At 36.4% G+C, this 26,224-nt stretch overlaps 1 protein-coding gene across 27 annotated transcripts in view; it reads left to right on the forward strand.

Moving 5' to 3' along the window:
- The window catches only part of YEATS2 (YEATS domain containing 2), a 105,418-nt gene that overhangs the window by 20,250 nt on the left and 58,944 nt on the right, over positions 1 to 26,224 (forward strand). For 18 of the 27 annotated variants that reach the window (XR_014077186.1, XR_014077188.1, XR_014077190.1 and 15 more), the window contains exons 3-7: positions 3,269 to 3,366; positions 3,869 to 3,961; positions 6,581 to 6,826; positions 8,487 to 8,602; positions 22,425 to 22,586. Coding sequence is in view for 22 of the 27 variants with exons in the window: in XM_081571189.1 (XP_081427315.1) it covers positions 3,269 to 3,366; positions 3,869 to 3,961; positions 6,581 to 6,826; positions 8,487 to 8,602; positions 22,425 to 22,586 (715 nt within the window). In the remaining 5 variants the exon portion in view is untranslated. Of the gene's footprint in view, positions 1 to 3,268; positions 3,367 to 3,868; positions 3,962 to 6,580; positions 6,827 to 7,970; positions 8,147 to 8,486; positions 8,603 to 22,424; positions 22,587 to 26,224 lie in introns of all 27 variants that reach the window. The other 9 variants (XM_081571205.1, XM_081571208.1, XM_081571206.1 and 6 more) reach the window with 2 other exon arrangements.

A 26,224-nucleotide genomic window follows, 5' to 3' on the forward strand; every position in this document is an offset into this window, starting at 1 on the left:
ATAGTAATATACCATGTCTGCCATAAAAGGCCAGAATGTAAAACAGGTACACTGTGAAAGCATTAGTAATGAGACAGGCTATAAGTTTTAGCTGTCATTGTATGTTAGATGTGATCATAGTCTTAGCAATGTGTGTACTAAAATGTGAAATGGTTATAGGTGGTACATGAATTAAGGGTTTTATTTTAATAATATTAATGTCAGTAGGAAAGATAATGATCTCTTCAGACTTGTAGTCTCATGGCTACTGCTTAGGATAAAGCTAACTTTTTTTTTTAATTTTTAATTTTATTGGAGTGTGTGTGCGCATGCACACAGTCAGTCAGTCATGTTTGACTCTTTGCGACCCTATGGACTGTAGCCCACCAGCCTCCTCTGTCTATGGGATTCTCCAGGCAAGAATACTGGAGTGGGTTGCCATTTCCTGCTCCAGGGCATCTTCCCGACCCAGGGATCAAACCTGTGTTTCTGTGTTTACTGTGTTGACAGTCAGATTCTTGAACACTGTGCCACCTGGGAAGATGCTTTATTGGAGTATAGTTGATTTACAGTGTTGTGTTAGTTTCAGGTATACAGCAAAGTGTTTCAGTTATACATATATTCATTGTTTTTCAGATTCTTTTCTCATATAGGTCATCAGAATGTTGAGTAGAGTTCCCTGTGCTGTGCAGTAGGTTCTTGTTTGTTATCTAACTTACATATAGTAATGTGTATATATTCATGCCAAACTCCTTATGTAACCCCCCAAGGGCTAACATTTTTAAAGAATATTATTTAATGGCCTTAATTAGATATTTCACGTGGTTATCAGATGTGGCAGGTAACTTGAAGGTGGAATATGAATGATGGAGATTTGGGAAACACTGATCTCTGTGCTTAGCTGGTAGGGGCACAGAGGCATTAAGTTACTTCCCTAAGATTATGTAATTAGTTGAAGACCAAATCATCTATAATTACCCAGAATGTTTTAAGCTATCTCAAAAAAAAAAAAGTAGCTATATTTGAGTTTTTAAAACAAAATGTTGCTATTTATTTAAATAATAAATCTATGTAAGTTAGTACAGCTAGTTGAAGATCTCAGAGTCATACATAAGGTATTGCAGCTCCACAAACATCAAGGCCCCCAAGGTTAATGGTGAAGGAAACTCCTGTCTGTGTAGGTGCAGTCGAGTCATATGGACCCCAGAAGTCGCTGTGGACTGAAAGTTATCAAATCAAATTCCAAATAGTAAAAACATTTCACTGCAGCTTTTCTTCTGATTCAGTTGTAATTTTGTTTAGAAGGATATGTCATTTGCTTTCAGTAACAAGTCCAATAAATATGAAACTATCATGAAACTTAAATTCGTTATTCAAATGCATCGGATGACATATCAATTTTTATAATAAAAATAAGAATTGGGAAAGCTGATTGTTTTAGGAAACATCATAATTTCAATTTAAATCTAATCTAACATGTGTTCCCAGACATTTTATTAGCTTTATTTTTCCTTGTTCCATGAAAGAGATATTTTAGAATTATTTCTGAGGTGCTTATGATAAAACCACCTTCAGTGATGACAGTCTCTGACTTTTATTTAGCTTCCCCTAAGATTATCAGCTGGTTTCTATATACAGGGTTTATGTATAAAGGATACATACCATAAAACTAGGCAATATTCTTTTCATCAGATACGAGGAAAGCTAGTCATTTGCTTCAGTGCAGGCATATCCACAAGAATGCTTATGCCAGCACTAGTTTTAAATTGACAGTCTAGTGGCATATATTATGGGGAGAAAATGACATGGGTGATCAAGGTTCCAAATTTTCTCTGTAATTTTGTAAACACCCCAAAGCCTGCGTGGTAGTTTTTTCATATTACAGACACAGGACCATTATGCAAAATCCCAGGTTTTTCAAGCAGTCATTCAACTTTTTTTATTCTCTTGTAATCAATCTACATTTCATAGTATCTTTTAACTTTGAGTAGTCATTATCTGAATTGAATTGCTTTCAGAGACGTCGTCTTTTTTGCTGTATCCTTCAGGTAGTTGTGATCAGAAACTACTGACTTGCTTGCTAGATCTTAACTTCTGCCTTCTCAGGGACAGCTCTTAGGTCACAGACTGCCTCTCCTTACAACTAACTCTTTACTTTCTCCCTCGAGGTTATGGTTTTTTGGAAGTCACAACATGTTTCTCTCAGAATCATCATAGGCTTCTTTTTCTTTTTTGGTAATTTTATTTTGATACGGTTTCAGTCAGAAAAATCACAAGGAAAACTTGTATGTCTTTTTCCCAGATTAATTTACCAGTTGTTTTCATTTTGCCTCATTTGGTTTATCATTCTTTCCTCCCCCCACAACCCAGACACACAAGTGCATGTATGCAAGCAGATATATATGCACATCATTTTTTCTAAATCATCAGAAGATATATTGCTGCTGCTGCTGTGCTGCTAAGTCGCTGCAGTCGTGTCCGACTCTGTGCGACCCCATGGACGGCAGCCCACCAGGCTCCGCCGTCCCTAGGATTCTCCAGGCAAGAATACTGGAGTGGGTTGCCATTTCCTTCTCCAGTGCATGAAAGGGAAAAGTGAAAGTGAAGTTGCTCAGTCGTGTCCGACTCGTAGCGACCCCATGGACTGTAGCCCACCAGGCTCCTCCATCCATGGGATTTTCTAGGCAAGAGTACTGGAGTGGGGTGCCATTGCCCTCTCCGGAAGATATATTAGACACTTGTAAACACTTGTGTATTTCCTTGGAACAGATTTCTTATGTAACCACAGTGCAATTATCAGAAGTAGGAAATTTTAACATTTTACGTCACATCTGATCTGCAGTTCACATTCAAGATTCACTAGTTGTCCCAGTATTATAACTGTTGCCCCCTCTCCAGAATCATGCAGTTAGTTTAGTTGTTATATCTCTTTAGTCTCTTGTAATCATCTCAACTTTTGTCTTTCTTGACTTTAATATTTGAATATATAGGCCAGTTATTTTGTAGTGTCCTTCAATTTAGGTTTGTCTGATGTTTGCTGTGGTTAGAGACAGCATTTTTAGAAGGAGTGCCACAGAGCGGTGGAGTCTTGTCAGTGCATCATGTCAGAAAACATAAGATCAGTTTGCTTGAATGTTAGTGATGTTAACTTTTCATTATTGGTTGTGGTGACCACCATTAGGCTTCTCCACTTCAGAGGTACTGTTCCTGGATTGCTTTTGTTGCTTGAATCAAGATAGCAACTGACTAATTGCATACTAACTTGGATTATTTTATGTTCTTTGTGCAGCTCGAGATGCTGCTGTGCAGAAGATTGAGACTATTATCAAGGAACAATTTGCACTTGAAATGAAGAATAAGGAACATGAAATTGAGGTCATTGACCAGGTATAATGATCTTACAGTGAAAAAAACAAAACTATTGGAAAAAACTGTATGTAATGAACTTTTAAAAATCTCTTGAAGTAGAATTATAGTGTATTTTCCCCCTTTGATGTTCTTCTAAAAGGCGCTTTCTCATTTCACGGGAGAAAGAGCTATTTTTTTTTTCTTCAAATGAAATGGTGGAAAAAGATAAAGAAAAAATCACTTGAAATTCTATCTCGAAAGATAATTCTTCTTTGCTCTTGTGCTTTGTGGACAACCACAAAGAAATGTCTTTGTGGACATTTCTCAATGAATATACATATTTATTAATATGTCTGTATATTCTTGCAAACATCACATTTTGTCATCCTTTTAAATATTTTGCCAATCTGAGGTGGAAATGGTCATTTCTATTAGTTTTTCTTTGATTACTTTTTGGGGTCATTTGCATTTCTTATTTATGAATTATTTGTGTATATCTTCTGTTATTTCCATTTTTAAAAATAATTAACATTTATTTTAGCGACTAATTGAGGCAAGAAGGATGATGGATAAACTTCGTGCCTGCATTGTTGCAAACTACTATGCTTCTGCAGGACTTCTGAAAGTTTCTGAGGTAAGTTTTCCTCATAAGCAGTCATTTCTGGCTACCTATATAGTTGTGTGAAGAGAAATTAGTGTTGATGTGGAATCCCTGCCTTCAAAAATTTCTCATATTGACCTTTTGTATTCAAGAAGCCAAGCCTGCCTTCCTGGGTACATATTAATACATACAGTTATCATTGTGTTCACTCATATCCTTCATTTATACCTCTCTGCACTGTCAATAATGATAACTAACATCTTATTTTCTTTTACTTAATTCTTCTTTAACTAATTTTTAGCACTGTTGCTAGGTTGTGCAGATACTAAGATGAGTGTAACTCAGTTTTTTTTGTTTTTTTTGTTTTTTTTTGAGTGTAACTCAGTTTTAACTTGCCTTATTCCTCTTCATTTCCTTATAGTTGGCTTTGGAGCAAATTATAGATTGATTGATTTTTCTCTGACCTTTTACTGCTAATGAATGGCAGTTTTTAGTTTCAGTAGATTTATCCTATTCAAGAAGTCCTGATTTTTTTCCTGCCTACTTTTTTGGAAAATTTTCAAATATATAGAAAAGGTGAAGTAAGTACTTGTTTATGCATCACTTAGCTTCAGCAATGTTAACAATTGGCCAAGTTTACTTTATCATCTTTATTTTTCTCTAAACCTTAAAAAGTAAGTTCTAAGCATCATGATGCTTCATCCCTAAATACTTAATCCTAAGATTGTCTTCTGTGTAGTCATAATACCTAAGAGATTGAGCCCCTAATATTATCTGATAACCAATCCATATTCAGATTTTTCTCAGTTTTCCCCAAAATATCTTCAAAGCTGTTTGTTTTTTTTTTGACAGGATTCAGTCAGGGTTCATGGAGGGGAGTGTGGTGGCATACTGCTTTGCATCATTCCCTGTGGTTTCTACCGATAAGAGATACCTGTCCTGTATGAGTCTTGTCATCCTGTGGAGCTTTAGGGTATCGATGATACTTGGAGAAATTTGAAGCATTATTTGAGGTTAATCTTGGATAGTAGTAGTTTCTTCTACTGCAGAAGTTTCTGTATTACATTTTAGAGTCTGAACTACTTTTCTTGGGCTACCATAACAAGTTACCACAGCTTGATAGCTTAAAACAACAGGAATTTATTATCTCGTGCTTCTAGAAGCTAGTGGCCAAGATCAAGGTGTGTTAGGTAGGCCATGCTCCCTCAAGACTCTAGGGAAGGATTCTTCTCCTAGCATCTGGTGGTTACTGGCGGTACCTGGCATTGCTTGGCTTGTAGCTGCATCATTCCAGTTTCTGCCTTTAACTTCACATGGATTTTTCTCTCTGTCTTCTCTTTTTCTTTTTGTATCCAACTTTCCTTCTTCTAGTACACTAGTCATTTGAGTGAGGCCTTCCCAAATCCAGTATGACATCATCTTAACTTGATTACATCTGAAAAGAACTGATTTTCAAATAGAAACGTTCATAGGTTCTAGGTGGACAAGAATTCTGGGGAGATAACTGTTCAACCCAGGGCAGATTCCAATGTCATCTGTTATATAGCTTGCCTTTGGAGTCAACCAGATGGACGTCGAGCACTAGCAGCTGCATTACATAGGACTGTAGTCCTCTGAGGAGCTGGTTATTCATTTGATGTGTTGTTGCCCTTTTTTAATAAACAACGATTAACAGTACTGAACTGTGCTATATGATGGTCTAGAAATGCACTGATTTTTGTTATATTCTGATTACGATTTATTTAAGGGTATTTAGGTATATTTTTATCTATTATGATCTGCCACTTAAAATTTATTTTTGGTTTGCTCTAACAAAATACATTTATAGCTCTAAAGTAAACTTTTATTTTTGAAATACAATAGCTTTGTTGTTTGAAACACTAGTCTCTTGATTCTCTTACTCACTAAAACAATTATTTTAATTTCAATTAAATAATTTCCAAAACTCACTTCTTGGAAGTAACTACAGTGTATCAGTAGTACAGTATATCTGTATTAAGTAACAACACTTCTTATTTTATGTGTAAGTAATAAGACACAAAAAATACCCTAGGCTGGCTTCAGTACTGGACTGTGCTATACTTTATCCTATGTGGGAGTCATTTTATATATGCTTTTTTTAAATCTTTATATTTCCTACAGGACTGTTTTATTTAGAGCGGATGATGTATTTGAATCAAGCAATGTGAGACTTATTTTTTAAAGTCAAATCTGACTTCCATGTGTAACTATTAATATATATTTCTCTTTACTTTTCATTTACCTTCTGAGAACTTGCATCTTTAGCTTTTAGTGTTAGGACCTTTGCATAATTATTTCTCATTCTGTAGTTTTTGTTGATTTGGACTCTATTTTATGGGGGTAGGTGACTCAGATGGTAAAGAATCTGCCTGCAATGCAGGAGACTCGAGCTTAGTCCCTGGGTTGGGAAGATCCCTGGAGAAGGGAATGGCTACCCACTCCAGTATTCTTGCCTGGAGAATCCCATGGACAGAAGAGCCTAGTGGGGTCTCAAAGTCGGACATGACTGAGTGACTAAGCACAGCACAGGCGTGATCCCGAAATAGATAAGGGTTTTTGGAAAGATAAAATTTTTTCCTACTTTTGCTGGATATGATTTAAAGTTTGTTTTGCTTACTTTCATTTTTGCAGGGATCAAAGACATGTGATACAATGGTTTTTAATCATCCTGCTATCAAGAAATTTTTGGAATCACCATCTAGGTCATCATCTCCTGCCAATCAGAGATCAGAAACACCATCAGCCAATCATTCAGAAAGTGATTCTTTATCTCAACACAATGACTTCTTATCTGACAAAGACACTAACAGCAATATGGACATAGAAGAAAGACTCTCAAGCAACATGGAGCAGAGACCAAGCCGAAATACTGGAAGGGTATATAGTTGGATGGGTGGGAGGGAGCCAAAAGAGAAGGGAACCAATATTTATTAAGTATGCACAAGGTATTTCATTTCACTGGAGCCATAAGATATAAGTTAATTATCACTTTTGGAGATGGGGAAACTCAGTCTCTATGAGATTAAGGTTATGGTTGTCCATAAGCATGAGAACTGAGAATTAAACCTCTGTCTTTCTAATTTTACAATTCAAATCTCTGAGCATTGCCTGACTCCCAGATGCCATTCATGTAGATAGGAAAGAAACCTTGAGGAGTTGGCAGTACCCTAACTTTGCCCAAGATCTTTCTACTCTATTAGGTTTATTCTCCCAAGAGCAGTGTCTCTTCAGCAGTTCCCTCTTTGAAATTTTATGTTCTGAGATGCTTTAATAACGGAAAGAAACTAAAAATCATGAGTAGAATTGAAAACTGTTTATTACTCTTTGATCCTGTCAGTTTGTTGTTTGAATGCTCATCTCACACTGCTCTGAAATTCTTGGTATAATACTTGACTATCAAATCCTCATTGGGTAAGACCAGTGGTTTTTCTCAACCAGATGTTCTGTGATAGAGGAAATTCCTAGGTTGCTTTCCACATACTCAGACATCAAAGATTTGATTATTTTTGATAAAAATATTTTCTGGGGACTTGCCTGGCAGTCCAGTGGTTAAGACTGCACTTCCAAAAAAAAAAAAAAAAGACTGCACTTCCAATGCAGAGGGCATGGGTTTAGTCCCTGGTCGGGAAAACTAGGATCCTACATGCTGTGTGGCATGACCCAGCCCCCCCCCCAAAGAAAAATTCTGATTACAAATTCATTATGTTCATTGTTGAAATTTTTAAACTACAGAAAAGTAAAAGAGAGCAGAGAAATCATTCATAATGCCACTACCCCAAATCAGAACTGTTAATATTTGGATTTAGTTGTCATATAACTTATGGGGATATACTGCATATGTTTTTCTTTTTTAATTAAGATGAATTTGGGTCATGCTAGTCATAGGATTCAGAAACCTGCTATCTTTTATGTAATATACATGTTCATGTAACATACTTAGTGTTTACTGTGTACCAGGCAGTTTTCTAAGAACTGTACAAAACAATCTGAGATGTATACTGTTATCACCCTTATTTTATAGATGAGGAAACTGAGACAGAGAAGTTAAGTGATTACCAAGATGATACATCCAGTAAATGTAAGGTCCAAGTCTTAAACACTGGCTGTCTATCTCCATAGTCAAACTTTAAATTAACCATTATGTGTAAACTGCTTCTTACTGAAAAATTTGTAGTAGTACAGAAGACTGGAAAAAAGGTAAATTTCATTGACCCTATTTCCATTTCCCAGAGGTAACCTTTGTAGTAGTTTCCTGTATATTCTTCTACATCCTATTTGCGTATACAAAGTCGCTATGTATGACTATTAAAAGCACACATATATGTGGAGTTACAGTGTACAGACTTTTTCTATAATAGAAAAATTACAGTAAAATTATTCTTTCATACTCTGAGAGGAGCCATAAAACCAGAGAATTTTGTAATTAAAAAAAAAGAAAAATTGAGTTAGTCCATTTGTACCTTGTATAATTTTGTGGTTTCTACCTATTGAATATTGTCCAAATTGAAAATGAAACTTGATTATGATTTTTTTCTAGGACACTTCTAGTATTGCTGGCTCCCATAAAACAGAGCAGCGGAATACTGATCTTACAGGAGATGAGACTTCACGGCTTTTTGTAAAGAAAACAATAGTAGTGGGCAATGTGTCCAAGTGAGTATTCAGCTGAATTGCCTCATTTTCAGTCATCCAGTTTTGGTAATACTCTGGCGTATTATTATCATAGTATTACAGTAGGAATAGGCCTCAGGAATTCTTTTTCCCAAACTCTTAGTTGTTTTAAAAGTAAATGAAGGTCCAGAAACTTGAGACTACTTCAGTGTATCTGTTCATCTTTGACATGGAATAAAATTGTGCTCAGTAAAAAAATATTTTTGCAGACATGAAGTTTTATGTATTTTTAAAAATCATTTATTTGGTTGTGCCACGTCTTAGTTGCAGCATGTAATATCTAGTTCCCTGACCAGGGATTGAACCCAGGTCCCCTGCATAGGGAGCCCAGAGTCTCAACCACTGGACCACCAGGGAAGTCCCACTTTTATATATTTTATTAAGCGTGTAAGTGTGGATAACTTTGGAGGAATTTTGACTTCTTCTGACCTAGTTTAGGGGCCTTACCTAATTCCTAAAAATGTTTGTTTGGTTGCCCAAATTGAAATGTTTTAAATTTATAACAAAAGGTTATAAAGCAGGTCTTGAAGACAGAATTCCTCCAAGCTAAAGGGCTATCTAACGGTGTGATCTCATGCTGTCTAATAGGAGCATCATCCTTTTTGCCAAGTGTTTAGCAATGGATAAAGACATAAATCTTCAACAGCTTAAGAATGTTATTTCCTCACAAAACTTTATTTGCTCTTCTCCTCACTAGGCATTTTTTCCATGCTGCTTGTCATTTTTGTCACATTATATCGTTATTTCCAATTTTCATATATCTTTTCCAGATTAGACTGGAATCTCTTTAGTATAGAAAGTATATCTTGTTTGTTTTTGTATCTTGCAGTAGTTGGTGTTCAGTAAATGTTGATTGGTGAATAAATTGATATATTTATGAAAATTGAAATTAGATTCAATTATTGAAACTAAAGGATTCAGAATTACACTGAATTTCTGGGGAGGGGAATCATGTTAGGGGAGTCTTCCAAATCCCAGTTAATGAACCACTGATAACAAACAGAAAGTACATTAAGAATCTCAGGATAATACAAAGATGCTTAGTAGTCTTTGTAGTATTTAAATAGAAGCATAAAATATGATTAATGCAATTAGGTTTCTGTTTTACAAGTTATTTTAGAATTAGCATTCATGTAGCTAAGGGAACTAATGTGTAGTGTTGAGGTCTCACCTATAGTACAAGACATGTCAGCCCAGAAAAGACCAAAACTAGAAATTCAGGTAGGCTCACCAGGCCACGAAGACTGGGGAGAAATAGTTACTGACATTTTCAAACAATTATGTCTAATTTGTGGGTTTTGGGCTTTCAGGCCAGCTAGAACTTAATGATTGGCATGAGAGTTATAAAGTCCTTGTTTGTTCTGGAAGAGGGTAAAAATATTGATTTACTTTAGACTTTGTTTAGAATACTTGTATCTAAGATAACAACTAAAAGAAAAGACAGATTTAAACTTTAAAAGTAGTAAGGAGGGCTTCCCTAGTGGCTCAGTAGTAAAGAATATGCCTGCCAAAATGCAGGAGATGCGGGTTCAGTCACTTGGTCAGGAACATCCCCTGGAGAGGGAAATGGCAACCTACTCCAGTATTTTTGCCTGAAATCCCATGGACAGAGGAGTGTGGTGGGCTATAGTCCATGGGATCGCAAAAGAGTTGGACATGACTTAGCAGCTAAATATCATCATCATCAATACACAGAAGTTGATTATTTCTGTATGACAGACTTAGAACAACTTTTAAAACATACATTTACTCTAGCAATAAAAAATGTAGTGTAATAAACAAAAGATATGCTGGCCTTTTATGAAAATATATAAAAATTTAATTGAAACACATGAAGGAACTAAATGATTAGAGCAGTATAGCATGTTCATGAATAGGAAAGCTCAATGTTGTAAAGATATCTCTTCTTCCTAAGTTGATATATAGATATTCTGATTAAAATGCCGATAGGGTTCATGAAATTCATAGGCTGGCTTTTATATATGGAAGAGCAAAGATAAAGATAGGACATGAGGACTCCTAAAGAAAAACTTGGTTAGGCAACTTGGCCCACTGTTTTGCTAAGGATAACCATAGACATAGATGAATATACAGAAGGCCATGACCATATTTTCCAACAGAATGTTATAAAGGGGGCCTCATGAAGTAAATGGCAACCCACTCCAGTATTCTTGCCTGGAAAATCCCATGGACAGAGGAGCCTGGTAAGCTACAGTCCATGGGGTCGCAAAGAGTCGGACACGACTGAGTGACTTCACTTTCTTTCTTTCTTTCATGAAGTAAAGCCAGAGCCTCAAAAGGAAGGGCTAAGGATTCTAGTTTTGCCATGGTCAGTACTTAAGGAAATGACTTGTTTTCTTTAAAGACAAAGAAACCACTTGCAACTTTGACAGCAATGAGTAGGAAACAGAAGAGTTCAGAGTTCTAGCACTTTTGAACTTGAATGAAATCACCCCAAATGCTAGAGGTCTAGTTTGTTTCTACCTAGTGTACCCACTTAGCAGGAAAAGCAGGATTTGTTTTTTTAATTGCCTGATGATAATTAGAAAACAAAACAAAAACTTCAAGGGAATGCCTCTTCGGGCCTCCCCCCCGCAAAAAAAAGTTTAAAGAGAAGGGTTAACTGCAAAGACTTACTTTGGTTAGGTAATGTGGCTGTTAAATATTGCCTGAACTTTAGGGGTTTTTTTAAATGGATAAGTTTCTCCAACCCTTCAGCTCCTGGTAACCATTTTTCTACTCTACTTCTATGAGTTTGATTTTTCTTTTTAAATTTCACATAGAAGTGATACCAAGCAGTTTTTGTCTTTCTTTGCTTGACTTATTTCACTTACCATAATGCCATCGAGGTCTGTCTATCCATGTTGTCAAAAATGGCAGGATTTACTTTTTTCTCAAAACTGAGTAATATTCCTGTGTGTGTGTTAATATCTTTATCTATCTCCTTAAAAATTTTTTTTGTTTAATTGAAGTACAATTGATCTAGCAACATTATATTCGCTTTAGGTGTACAGTATAGTGATTTAATATTTTTATATATTGCAAAATGATCACCACAATAAGTCTAGTTACCATCTGTCACCATAGCTATACATTACCTCTACATTACAGGACTTGTTTATAACTGGAAGTTTAGTTCATTCCTCTGCCTATTTATAAATTAGGTATTTTTGTTTTGTTTTTGTTTTGCTATTTTGTGAGTTCTTCATGTTTTGAATATTAACCCTTTATCAGACACATGATTTAGAAGTATTTTTTTCCATTCCATAGGTTGTCTTTTCATTTTGTTGGTGGTTTCCTTTCCTGTGCAAATGCTTTTTAGTTTGATGTACTTCTACTTGTTTTGTTTTTATTGCCTCTGTTTTTGGTGTCAGAGCCAAAAAATCATTGCCCAAACTGATATAAAATAGCTTGCCTTTATACTTTCTTCCAGTTTTATGGTTTTAGGTCTTAAATTTAACTTGTGAATCCATTTTGAGTTGATTTTGTGTGTGGTGTGGATAGAGGTTCAGTTCATTCTTTTTCATGTGGCTTTTCAGTTTTCCCAGCACCATTTATTGAAACTATCCTTTCCCTCATTGTATATATTAGCTTCCTCATTGGAAATTAATGACCAGTAAGTGTGAGTTTATTTCTTGTCTATTTTATGCCAGTGGTTTATGTGTTTTTATTCCAGTACAATACCATTTTGATTACTGTAGCTTTGTAATATACTTTGAAACCAGGAAACATGATGCCTTCAGCTTTTATCTTCCTTCTCACGATTGATTTGGCTATTCAGAATCTTTTCTGGTTGCACATAGATTTTAGGATTGTTTTTCTATTTGTAAAAAATGCCATTGGAATTTTGGTATTTTTTTTATCTTAGTTTTTTATTTATTTTTTTTCTTTCCCCATTTTATTTATTTTTTTATTAATTTATTTATTTTAGTTGGAGGCTAATTACTTTACAGTATTGTATGGTTTTTGCCATACATTGACATGAATCAGCCATAGGTTTACATGTGTTCCCCATCCTGAACCCCCCTCCCACCTCCCTCCCCATCCCATCCCTCTGGGTCATCCCATTGCCCCAGACCCAAGCATTTGTCTCATGCATCGAACCTGGAATGGTGTTCTGTTTCACATATGGTAATATACGTTTCAATGCTATTCTCTCAGATCGTCCCACCCTCACCTTCTCCCACAGAGTCCATAAGACTGTTATGTTGTATGCATCTGTGTCTCTTTTTCTGTCTCGCATATAGGGTTATTGTTTCCATCTTTCAAATTCCATATATATGCATTAGTATACTGTATTGCTGTTTTTCTTTCTGGCTTACTTCACTCTGTATAATGGGCTCAGTTTCATCCATCTCAATAGAACTGATTCAAATGTATTCTTTTTAATGGCTGAGTAATATTCCATTGTGTATATGTACCACAGCTTCCTTATCCATTCATCTGCTGATGGACATCTAGGTTGCTTCCATGTCCTGGCTATTATAAACAGTGCTGCGATGAACATCGAGGTACACGTGTCTCTTTCAATTCTGGTTTCCTCGGTGTGTATGCCCAGCAGTGGGATTGCTGGGTCATATGGCAGTTCTATTTACAGTTTTTTAAGGAATCTCCACACTGTTCTCCATAGTGGCTGTACTAGTTTGCATTCCCACCAACAGTGTAAGAAGGTTCGCTTTTCTCCACACCCTCTCCAGCATTTATTGCTTGTAGACTTTTGGATAGCAGCCATTCTGACAGGCGTGAAATGGTACCTCATTGTGGTTTTGATTTGCATTTCTCTGATAATGAGTTATGTTGAGCATCTTTTCATGTGTTTGTTAGCCATCTGTATGTCTTCTTTGGAGAAATGTCTGTTTAGTTCTTTGGCCCATTTTTTGATTGGGTCGTTTCTTTTTCTGGTATTGAGCTGCAGGAGTTGCTTGTATATTTTTGAGATTAATTCTTTGTCCATTGCTTCATTTGCTATTATTTTCTCCCATTCTGAAGGCTGTCTTTTCACTTTGCTTATAGTTTCCTTTGTTGTGCAAAAGCTTTTAAATTTAATTAGGTCCCATTTGTTTATTTTTGCTTTTATTTCCATTACTCTGGGAGGTGGGTCATAGAGGATCCTGCTGTGACTTATGTCAGAGAGTGTTTTGCCTATGTTTTCCTCTAGGAGTTTTATAGTTTCTGATATTACATTTAGATCTTTAATCCCTTTTGAGTTAATTTTTGTGTATGGTATTAGAAAGTGTTCTAGTTTCATTCTTTTACAAGTGGTTGACCAGTTTTCCCAGCACCACTTGTTAAAGAGATTGTCTTTTCTCTGTTGTATATTCTTGCCTCCTTTGTCGAAGATAAGGTATCCATAGGTGCGTGGATTTATCTCTGGGCTTTCTATTTTGTTCCATTGATGTATATTTCTGTCTTTGTGCCAGTACCATACTGTCTTGATGACTGTGGCTTTGTAGTAGAGCTTGAAGTCAGGCAGGTTGATTCCTCCAGTTCCATTCTTTTTTCTCAAGATTGCTTTGGCTATTCAAGGTTTTTTATATTTCCATACAAATTGTGAAATAATTTGTTCTAGTTCTGTGAAAAATACCATTGGTAGCTTGATAGGGATTGCATTGAATCTGTAGATTGCTTTGGGTAGTATACTCATTTTCACTATATTAATTCTTCCAATCCATGAACACGGTATATTTCTCCATCTATTTGTGTCCTCTTTGATTTCTTTCATCAGTGTTTTATAGTTTTCTATATATGTCTTGTTTCGTTAGGTAGATATATTCCTTAAAGTATTTTATTCTTTTCGTTGCAATGGTGAATGGTATTGTTGCCTTATTTTCTCTTTCTGTTTTCTCATTGTTAGTGTATAGGAATGCAAGGGATTTCTGTGTGTTAATTTTATATCCTGCAACTTTACTATATTCATTGATTAGCTCTAGTAATTTTCTGGTAGAATCTTTAGGGTTTTCTATCTAGAGGATCATGTCATCTGCAAACATTGAGAGTTTTACTTCTTTTCCTATCTGTATTCCTTTTATTTCTTTTTCTGCTCTGATTCCTGTGGCCAAAACTTCCAAAACTATGTTGAATAGTAGTGGTGAGAGTGGGCACCCTTGCCTTGTTCCTGACATTAGGGGACATTCTTTCAATTTTTCACCATGAGTATAATGTTTGCTGTGGGTTTATCATATATAGCTTTTATTATGTTGAGGTATGTTCCTTCTATTCCTGCTTTCTGGAGGGTTTTTATCATAAATGGATGTTGAATTTTGTCAAAGGCTTTTTCTACATCTATTGAGATAATCATATGGTTTTTATCTTTCAATTTGTTAATGTGGTGTATTACATTGATTGATTTGTGGATATTAAAGAATCCTTGCATTCCTGAGATAAAGCCCACTTGGTCATGATGTATGATCTTTTTAATATGTTGTTGGATTCTGTTTGCTAGAATTTTATTAAGGATTTTTGCATCTATGTTCATCAGTGATATTGGCCTGTAGTTTTCTTTTTTTGTGGCATCTTTGTCTGGTTTTGGAATTAGGGTGATGGTGGCCTCATAGAATGAGTTTGGAAGTTTACCTTCTTCTGCAATTTTCTGGAAGAGTTTGAGTAAGATAGGTGTTAGCTCTTCCCTAAATTTTTGGTAGAATTCAGCTGTGAAGCCATCTGGTCCTGGGCTTTGTTTGTGGGAAGATTTCTGATTACAGTTTCGATTTTCGTGCTTGTGATGGGTCTGTTAAGATCTTCTTTTTCTTCCTGGTTCAGTTTCAGAAAGTTATACTTTTCTAAGAATTTGTCAATTTCTTCCAAGTTGTCCATTTTATTTGCATATAGCTGTTGGTAGTAGTCTCTTATGATCCTTTGTATTTCTGTGTAGTCTGTTGTGATCTCTCCATTTTCATTGCTAATTTTGTTGATCTGATTCTTTTCCCTTTGTTTCTTGATGAGTCTGGCTAATGGTTTGCCAATTTTGTTTATCTTCTCAAAAAACCAACTTTTAGTTTTGTTGATTTTTGCTATGGTCTCTTTTGTTTCTTTTGCATTTATTTCTCTCCTAATTTTTAAGATTTCTTTCCTTCTACTAACCCTGGGGTTCTTCATTTCTTCCTTCTCTAGTTGCTTTAGGTGTAGAGTTAGGTTATTTATTTGATTTTTTTCTTGTTTCTTGAGGTACACCTGTATTGCTATGAACCTTCCCCTTAGCACTGCTTTTACAGTGTCCCATAGGTTTTGGGTTGTTGTGTTTTCATTTTCATTCATTTCTATGCATATTTTGATTTCTTTTTTGATTTCTTCTGTGATTTGTTGGTTATTCAGAAGTGTGTTGTTTAGCCTCCATATGTTGGAATTTTTAATAGTTTTTTTCCTGTAATTGAGATCTAATCTTACTGCATTGTGGTCAGAGAAGATGATTGGAATGATTTCAATTTTTTTGAATTTACCAAGGCTAGATTTATGGCCCAGGATGTGATCTGTCCTGGAGAAGGTTCTGTGTGCACTTGATGAAGAGGTGAAATTGATTGTTTTGGGGTGAAATGTCCTGTAGATATCAATTAAATCTAGCTGGTCTATTGTATCATTTAAAGTTTGTGTTTCCTTGTTAATTTTCTGCTTAGTTGATCTGTCCATAAGTGTGAGTGGGGCATTAAAGTCTCCCACTATTATTGTGTTATTGTTAATTTCCCCTTTCATACTTGTTAGCATTTGCCTTACATATTGTGGTGCTCCTATGTTGGGTGCATATATATTTATAATTGTTACATCTTCTTCTTGGATTGATCCTTTGATCATTATGTAGTGTTCTTCTTTGTCTCTTTTCACAGCCTTTATTTTAAAGTCTTTTTTCTCTGAAATGAGTATTGCGACTCCTGCTTTTTTTTGGTCTCCGTTTGCGTGAAATATTTTTTTCCAGCCCTTCACTTTCAGTCTGTATGTGTCCCTTGTTTTGAGGTGGGTCTCTTGTAGGTAGCATATATAGGGGTCTTGTTTTTGTATCCATTCAGCCAGTCTTTGTCTTTTGGTTGGGGCATTCAACCCATTTACATTTAAGGTAATTATTGATAAGTATGGTCCCGTTGCCATTTACTGTGTTGTTTTGAGTTCGTGTTTATACATCCTTTCTGTGTTGCCTGTCTAGAGAAGATCCTTTAGCATTTGTTGAAGAGCTGGTTTGGTGGTGCTGAATTCTCTCGGCTTTCGCTTGTCTGTAAAGCTTTTGAATTCTCCTTCATATTTGAATGAGATCCTTGCTGGGTACAGTAATCTGGGTTGTAGGTTATTCTCTTTCGTTACTTTAAGTATGTCCTGCCATTCCCTTCTGGCCTGAAGAGTTTCTATTGAAAGATCAGCTGTTATGCTTATAGGAATCCCCTTGTGTGTTATTTGTTGTTTTTCCCTTGCTGCTTTGAATATTTGTTCTTTGTGTTTGATCTTTGTTAATTTGATTAATATGTGTCTTGGGGTTTTTCACCTTGGGTTTATCCTGTTTGGACTCTCTGGGTTTCTTGGACTTGTGTGACTATTTCCTTCCCCATTTTACAGAAGTTTTCAACTATTATCTCCTCGAGAATTTTTTTGTGGCCTTTCCTTTTGTGTTCTTCTTTTGGGACTCCTGTGATTCGAATGTTGGGGCGTTTCATATTGTCCTAGAGGTCCCTGAGGTTTTCCTCAACTCTTTTGATTTTTTTTTTCTTTTTTCCTCTCTGCTTCATTTGTTTCCACCATTCTATCTTCTACCTCACTTATCCTATCATCTGCCTCCATTATGCTACTGTTGGTTCCCTCCAGAGTGTTTTTGATCTCATTTATTGCATTATTCATTATATATTGACTCTTATTTCTTCTAGGTCCTTGTTAAACATTTCTTGCATCTTCTCAATCCTTGTCTCCAGGCTGTTTATCTGTAACTCCATTTTGTTTTCAAGATTTTGGATCATTTTTATTATCATTATTCTAAATTCTTTTTCAGTTAGATTCCCTCTCTCCTCCTCTTTTGTTTGGTTTGGTGGGCATTTATCAATTTCCTTTATCTGCTGAGTATTTCTCTGCCTTTTCATCTTGTTTAGATTGCTGTGTTTGGGGTGGCCTTTCTGTATTCTGGTAGTTTGTGGTTCCTCTTTATTGTGGAAGTTCCTCCCTGTGGGTGGGGTTGGACGATTGGCTTCTCAAGGTTTCCTGGTTAGGGAAGTTTGTGTTGGTGTTCTGGTGGGTGGAGCTGGATTTCTTCTCTCTGGAGTGCAATGGAGTGTCCAGTAGTGAGTTTTGAGATGTCTGTGGATTTGGTGTGACTTTGGGAAGCCTGTATATTAAAGCTCAGGGCTACGTTCCTGCGTTGCTGGAGAATTTGCATGGTATGTCTTGCTCTGGAACTTATTGGCTCTTGGGTGGAGCTTGGTTTCAGTGTAGGTATGGAGGCTTTTGGATGATCTCATATTAGTTAATGTTCCCTGGAGTCAGGAGTTCTCTCGTGTTCTTGGGATTTGGGCTTAAGCCTCCTGCCTCTGGTTTTCAGTCTTATTCTTGCAGTAGCCTCAAGACTTCTCCATCCATACAGCACTGATAATAAAACTTCTAGGTTAATGGTGAAAAGATTCTCCACAGTGAGGGATACCCAGAGAGGTTCACCGAGTTACATGGAGAGTTGAAGAGGGAGGAGGGAGGTAGAGGTGACCAGGAGGAGAAGAGAGGGACTCAAATGTGGAGAGAGCAATCTAGCCAGTAAACACTTCCCCTATGTGCTCTCCATAGTCTGGAACCCTCAGAGAGGTTCACAGAGTTACATAGAAAGGAGGGAGGAAGAAGATAGAGGTAAGCATGAGGAGAAAGGGGGGAATCAAGAAGAGAGAGAGAGATCTGGGCAGTACTCTGTTCCCTAAGTGTTCTCCGGTGCCCAGAACACCCACAGAGATTCACAGAACTGGGTTGAGAAGAGAAGGAGGAAGGGGGAGATACAGGTGCCCTGGGGGAGAAGAAAGAGAGTCAAAAGGGGGAGAGAGTAATCAAGCCAGTAATCACACTCCTGACTAAAAATGGGTATTAAAGATTGGGTTCTTAAATGTACGAAATTGATATCAAATACTATAAAAAAATTAAAAATCTAGAGTAGAGTTTAGACTCTTAAAAAAATACAATATTAAAAAAAATCACAAAAAGTATAAAATATATATATGCAGTTTGCTTTAAAAGTAAGGGTCTTTTTTTTTTTTTGCAAGGTAATAGTTATAAACATGAAAATTAGAGGTGTAATAGAGGACTTATAGAAAAAAGAAAAAAATTAAAAAAAATGATAATAGTAAAAATATATCCAGGACTTTCTCTGGAGCTGTTGTGGGCAGTGTGGGGTCAGTTCAGTTTCAGATAGTTCCTTGTTCCTGCTTATATTTTTCAAGATCTATAGGCCCCTTTCAATGTAGTCGGTGTTAACTACAGGGATTTTAATCTGTTGCACCTGTCACTTCCAAAGCGGTTCCCTCTGTTTATTTGGCTTCTGTTTGCAGGTCTTTTCAGTGTCTAATTTCCACCCTGACACAAGAGGGTGGAGGTGGTCTCTTTAGGTTCAGTTGTTCAGTCGTGCTGTGGGGAGGGAGGAACATGGCAAACTAATATCACTGGCATGCGTGTGGAGAACTCGCAGTGTCTCGGCTGCACTGGGTGTGCCCCCACTCACGGTGTGTGTGCTTTCCCAGTCTACCCTGCTCAGGCTTCAGGTTATTCTGCTGGGGAGCAGGCCCTGAGATGCATGCACTTCCCAGGTCTAAGCCGCTCAGGTTCAGGTTCTCGAGTACACTCCCCAAAGGCACAGACTCGGTTGGGCCGGCGGTTGTGCCGATCCCCGGTCGGAGCAGCTCAGGCAGCCAGCTATTTGGCGAGTGCACTCTCCCCTGTTGGGGCAGTGTGACTTGTCACCTCCCTGGTCCCAGCCTCGGTTTCTGGGCGCGCCCGGCTCCGGTGTGCCTTGTGTCAGTTCTGGGGAGCTGGTCTCTGGCTGCAACCCTCCCGGCGGATGTCAACCATCTGGAATCTCAAGAAGTCTTTGCTCTCTGGGGCTGAGTTTGCCCCTTTCCGGCTCTGGCTGGCCCTGCCTGCCCACTGCGTCCTGCAGGGAGATGGGGCAGTCCGCAGCCGGCTATCTCTTCTGTGGTATTGCTCAGTCCTTTGTTCTGTGAGCAGGCCGGCAGTGCCATAGATTTGGGCTTTTCGCAGGATAGTTCTCTCTCTCTCTGGCTATCCCACAGTTTAGGTTGCTATCTCACGTTAGTGCCCTCAGATTGCCCTCAGGGCATTCGGGCCGGGTCCTTTCCCTAAGCAGTGGCGCCCGCTCCTCTCAGTTCAGCCCCCACTTGCTGGTGGCGGATGCGAGCATCTGGGGTACTTCTCTGCTGGCAATTGCCTTTAGGCACGTAATCTGTGGGTTTTATTTATTTATTTTTCCTCCTGGTTATATTGCCCTCCAAGATTCAAAAACTTCCCCCAAACCTGCTGGTGAGAGGGTTTCCTGGTGTTTGGAAACTTCTCTTTTACAACTCCCTCCCCGGGACAGATCTCCGTCCCTAACTCTTTTGTCTCTCTTTTTATCTTTTATATTTTTTCCTACCTCCTTTCGAAGATAATGGGCTGCTTTTCTGGATGCCTGAAGTCTTCTGCCAGCGTTCAGAAGTTGTTTTGTGAAGTTCAGAGTTCAGATGTTCTTTCGATGAATTTGTGGGGGAGAGAGTGGTCTCCCCGTCCTATTCCTCCACCATCTTAGCCAATCTCCGCCATTGGAATTTTGATAGAGTTTGCATTGTAGTATGAACATTTTAACTGTTTTTCCAGTTCTTGAGCACAGAATATCTGTGCCTTCTTCAGTTTCTCTCATCAGTGTCTTACAGATTTTTAGTTTTATTTTTGTTTATTGAAGTATAGTTGATAGTGTCTTACAGTTTTCAGTGTACAGGTCTTTTACCTCTTTGATTAAATTGATAAGTGTTTTATTGTATTTGATGCTGTTGTAGATGAAATTATTGTTAGTTTCTCTTTCTGGTAGTTTATTGTCAGTATATAGAAACAGCTGATTTTTTAATGTTGATTTTATATCCTGCAACTCTACTGAATTCACTTAATAGTTTTGTGATTGAGTCTTTAGGTTTTTGTATGTATGATAGTATGTTCTGTGCAAATAGAGACAATTTTACTTCTTCCTTTTCAGTTTGGATACCTTTTATTTCTTTTTTTTTTTGGTCTAATTGATCTGGCTAGGACTTATATTACTGTGTTGAATACAAATGGCAATAGTGGACATCTTTGTCTTGTTCCTGATCTTAGAGGAAAATCTTCTGGCTTTCACCATTGAGTATGATCTTAGCTGTGGGCTTGTCATGTGTGGCCTTTATTATTTTGAGAAATGCTTCCTCTGTATGCAGTTTGTTGAGAATTTTTATTATGAATAGATACTGAATTTTGTCAGATGCTTTTGCTGCATCTTTTGAGATGATTATATAATTTTTAGCCTTCATTTCATTAATGTGATGTGTTGCATTGATTTTAGATGTCAAACCATCCTTGTATGCCTGGAGTAAATCTCACTTGCTCATGTTGTATGATACTTTTAATGTACTGTTGAATTGTTTGCTAATGTTTTGTTGAAGAATTTTGCATCACTTTTATCAAGGATTGTTGTTCAGTCACTCAGTTGTGTATGACTCTTTTGTGACCCCATGGACTGGAGCCCGCCAGGCTCCACTGTCCATGGGTTTTCCCAGGCAAGAATACTGGTGTGGGTTGCCATTTTCTTCTCTAGGAGATCTTCCCAACCCAGGGATTGAACCAGCATCTCCTACATTGGCAAGCAGATTCTTTACCACTGAGCCACCTGGGAATCCCCTTTATCAGGGATACTGGCTTGTAATTTCCTTTTTTGTAGTATCCTCATTTGGCTCTGGTATTGGTAATTTGGGCTTCATAAAATGAGATTGTTGCATGTTCCCTCTTCTTTTGTATTTTGGAAGAGATTGAGGATTGGAATCAGTTCTTTATCTGTTTGGTAGAATTCACCCTTTAAACCACTGGTCCTGGAATGTACTTTGTTGGGAGGTTTTTGTTTGCAGATTCAATCTCCTTACCAGTAACTGTTCTGTTCAGATTTCTATTTCTTCAGCATTCAGTCTGGGTAGGGTGTCTATTTCTAGGTTTTATTCATTACTGCTAAGTTGTCCAGTTTGTTGATGTGTAATTGTTCTTAGTCTTTTATGATCCTTTGTATTTGTGTTGTATCAGTTGTAACATCTCCTCTTTCATTTATAATTTTATTTGTTTGAGTCCCTCCTCTTTCTCGGTAAGTCTGTGTAAAGATGTTTGTTTATTTTATCTTTTCCAAAAACCAACTCTTCTTTCTTTGACCTTTTCTATTCTGTTTTTAGTCTCCATTTCCACTCTGATCTTTGTCATTTCTTTCCTTTTCCTAATTTAGGGTTTAGTTTGTTTTTCTCTTTCTAGTTCCTTAGGGTATAAAGTTAGGTTGTTAATTTGAGATCTTTTTTTCTTTATGTAGGCATTTATCACTATAAACTTCCTTCTTAGAACTGTTTTTGCTGCATCACTTAAGTTTTGGTATGCTCTATTTCCATTTTCAGATTTCTCCAGGTATTTTTTTAATTTCTCTTTTGATTTCTTTTTTCACCTATTGATTGGTAAGTAGTATGTTGTCTACTCTTCATGTATGTATAAATTTTCCCATTTTCTTCTTGTAATTGATTTTTAATCTTGTTTTAAGTGTAGTTAATTGGTTTGTTAGAAACAAAGATTTCAAGTCGTTTTTTTCTCCCTACTCTAGGTATATACCTCCTGATAAGAGAGAAGAAAACGACCAGTCAACCCACAAGTGGATGGTATATGTCCGAGGCTCTCGTAGAGAGCCCAGTATTAATCATTTTGTCAAGAAAGTTTGGTTCTTTCTTCATCCCAGCTATAAACCAAATGACCTTGTGGAAGTTAGGTGAGCACTACTTGAGTTATTAAACCTAAGAAGTACAGAATTACTGAAGTGTAAGGAAAGTGATTTAACTTAAGAACACACCTTTGAAATTCTTGTATTATTAACAATTTATTCAGCTTTGGCTTTTAGTCACAATATAATTTTAGCTGTGGTTCTTTATTGCAGATTTCTGTCTCACTGAACAGGTACCATCCCCACCTGTCAGGTTGTTACTATATGAATATGAATTATACCAGCTTATTCTGTTCTCTTCTGGAAATAACTTGTTTATATAGATATAGATAAATATAAAAATGTTACTGTTTTTATGATTATTAGAATATATTAGGATTTAATAAAGGATTCTGACTTTATAGAAATACTTAATGTTGTTAAGTTCCCCATGATCTCACCCTCTCAGAAGTAACCTTTAATGATATTTTTTCTCTGTTTTTAATCTAGCATAGCTGTTGAAGTTTTTTGTTGTGATTATTTCACAGATGGGATGATTTTATATATATACATACATACACACATATATATACACCTGTAAAATTTGTTTCGTTTAGATGTATTGTTCACATCTTTATGTGATGTTACCTGTCACATGTATGTTCACTATATGAATGTATTGTAGAAGTGGTTCTGGTTTATTATCAGTGAGATCTCCTGTATCTCCAGCTTTCTTCAGAACATTCCTTTAGAGCAGTCCTGACTCTTAAGTAAAACCTGACTGATTCCTGAGAACACTGCTGCTACTGAGAAAACTTTCAAGAGGCAACTGTTTGTTTTGTTTTGTTTTTTCCCTCTCACACACCGTGTATACCATTGGTTCTAGAGGTGGGTGCTTGTCTGTCTTGTTTGTATTTGTGGCTTCCAGACCAGTTTTCCCCTTCTTTTCTCTAAAAACTTCTGCTCCTTTGAAGTTTCATAAGATCTGCTTCTCCTTTTTGGGAGCATTTACTGATTTCCTAGTCATTCCTCTTTCAAAAACAGTTTTAGCACCTAGTGTGCTGATATTCTCTCTACCAGTAGTCTTGCCATCACTCTTAAGGACTTTGACATGCAGATAGACAAGTCTTCCAAAACCTTGGTCTCCCAGTTCATTGATTTCCTTACTTTAATAATAAGATTATAGTAGTGATATACCATGGAATCTAAGCTGAGTAAGGAGAGAGAGAAGGAGATTACATAATAGCAGTAATGGGTAGTGAAAACTGGTATGGACAAGAAATGAAAATCTCTCTGGGGGTCAAAAAATAAGTCTATTTCTAATAAATAGATTAGAAATGGAGCTGGAAGATAGTCATTGTTGGTCAAAAAGTGAAATACTTGGAAATGAGATTTTTGTAGCTAGTACAGAACATTTATCTTCTTCATATGGATATTTAGGTATATATCAATTATCAGCTGATCTGTCCTTTAATATGCACTCAATTCTCACAAAAACATGGATCTGATGCTAGATTTTGTTAGTAATTTTGATTCTTGTACTAATGCTATACTATTTTAATTGTTTTGCTTAATAGAATAATGCTGAGTAGAGTATGTTCCCCTGATTATTATTATTATTCTACAATTTTTGTCTTGGTCATTCTTGAGTACATATGTTGTTCCAGATTACTTTAGAATCTAAGTGTCAATTTATGGATTGAAATCACATTGAATTAATGATTAATTTTCACACTTTTTATGATATTGAATCTTTCTATCTTGTCTACCCAAGAGAATGAATCAGTGTAAGAGTTTTCTAGTGCAAACAAGGTTGTTTTTCTTTTACTTCCTTTATTTTCTTGACATGTTTCATTTGATAGAACCTTGGAAAGTTGTTGCTATTCTGTTTTATTCTAATGGTACAGATTGATAAAGGAGCAATTACATTCGTAGGCTCTCAGACATTAGAGCTGAAAAAACCTTGCTTGTGATTTTTGTTTCAGTCTATACCTGATTTATGAAATGTTTTAGAAATACCCAGTACAGCTCATCTAGCCTCAACTAGAATGCCACTAGTGACCTAGATTTGTTTTCTTTGCTAGGAATACCATCTTCCTATTGTCTGTCTTCTTTGCTTATACACACATACATATGCTTATTGTGTACACACATGTACACAGTATAGCTTTCTTTCTTAAGATCTGCCATTTATCCTTTAAGACATGACTCAGAAGTTAACTTTCTCAGTGATTCCTTCTTTGCCCCACTTTCTTACAGGGGTTAAAATACAAGTAAATGATTGTTTAGTTGAATTCTTGGAATAGTAACAATATTTTGTACTTTAAGATAACTTAAGGTTAACAGTATTTTCTGAGTTTAGATCCTGACTCCAAATTAGCCCATTGTTTTAATACAGATATTTTGGTGATTTTGTCAAGAAATAGTAGGTGAGTTTAAAAAGCACTTTGTCTATAAAGATACAAATATTAATATAAAAAACATGTCTTAATGTCCAGGCAAGAAATTCCCTTATACAGTAAAACAGCAGCAACAACAATACTGTTTTAGGAAAGCATTTTATTTAATATAAAACATGAATCAGTTAAAATGTATTAATCATATTTTTTATTGATGATAAACATCTGATTTACTAAAAATGGAGTTAAAAGCTCATTATGTAAAACCGTAATACTTAATGATGCAAATCAGTGCCCATGTTATTTCTCAGTCCTCATCCCAAGAATTGAACTTTGTGAAACACATGGCTTCCTTTAGTTGTAGAAAAGTATCATGCAATAATAAATGAAATTGTATTTACTAAGAAATCTGAACTAATCTGCAGGTAAAGGTCACATGTATCAGACTGTATTTTAAGTCTGAGGAAATCCAGGGGAGAGATCATGCCATAGCTCCTTGTCAAATTTCTCTCTTATCTTTCACATGTAGAGTATCTTCTGTTAATTGTAAATGAACTTTGTTTTGTGGAATTTATGAGGTTTCATATTTTCTGTTTGATCATGCCACTTTGACAATATTCCATAATTAGCTGTGGTGATATATCTGACCAGTTAAGTTTTTCACAGCTTGTGAATTACACTATTACCACATACCTTTCCCAAGAGCATACTTTACTGTACACTTTATTAAATACAGTACTGTGATTTTTAAATAGTATTTTAAAAGAGAACCTTGCTTGTGTGTTTCTAGAGAAACAGTTTGTTAATGATCAACCATACCTCTGTTTTCATAGCAAGTAATGTATATAAATTTTTTATTACACTTACTAATTTACATGTATGTCTCCCTTACTAGATTCAGAACTTCTGGATGTTTGGGACTTTTTCTTAATTGTCTTTATGTCCCTGCAGTGTAGAATCATGCCCAACATGTAGTAAATGCTCATTTCATGTTGAGTGAGTTATGAATTCATGACGTGGGCCTTTCTATTTTAAGTGGCTGGGTTTGTTTGGAAGTTTTTATTATATTGAGGACTATAAGGAAAGCTGAGCACCTAAGAATTAATGCATTTGAATTGTGGTGTTGGAGAAGACTCTTGAGAGTCCCTTCGACTGCAAGGACATCCAACCAGTCCATCCTAAAGGAAATCAGTCCTGAATATTCATTGGAAGGACTGATGCTGAAGCTCCAATACTTTGGCCACCTGACACGAAGAACTGACTCATTTAAAAAGACCCTGATGCTGGGAAATATTGAAGGTGGGAGGA

The sequence above is a fragment of the Giraffa tippelskirchi genome, chromosome 2, assembly GCF_054371585.1.
Source record: "Giraffa tippelskirchi isolate mGirTip1 chromosome 2, T2T-mGirTip1v1.2.pri, whole genome shotgun sequence".
Classification (NCBI taxonomy): domain Eukaryota; kingdom Metazoa; phylum Chordata; class Mammalia; order Artiodactyla; family Giraffidae; genus Giraffa; species Giraffa tippelskirchi.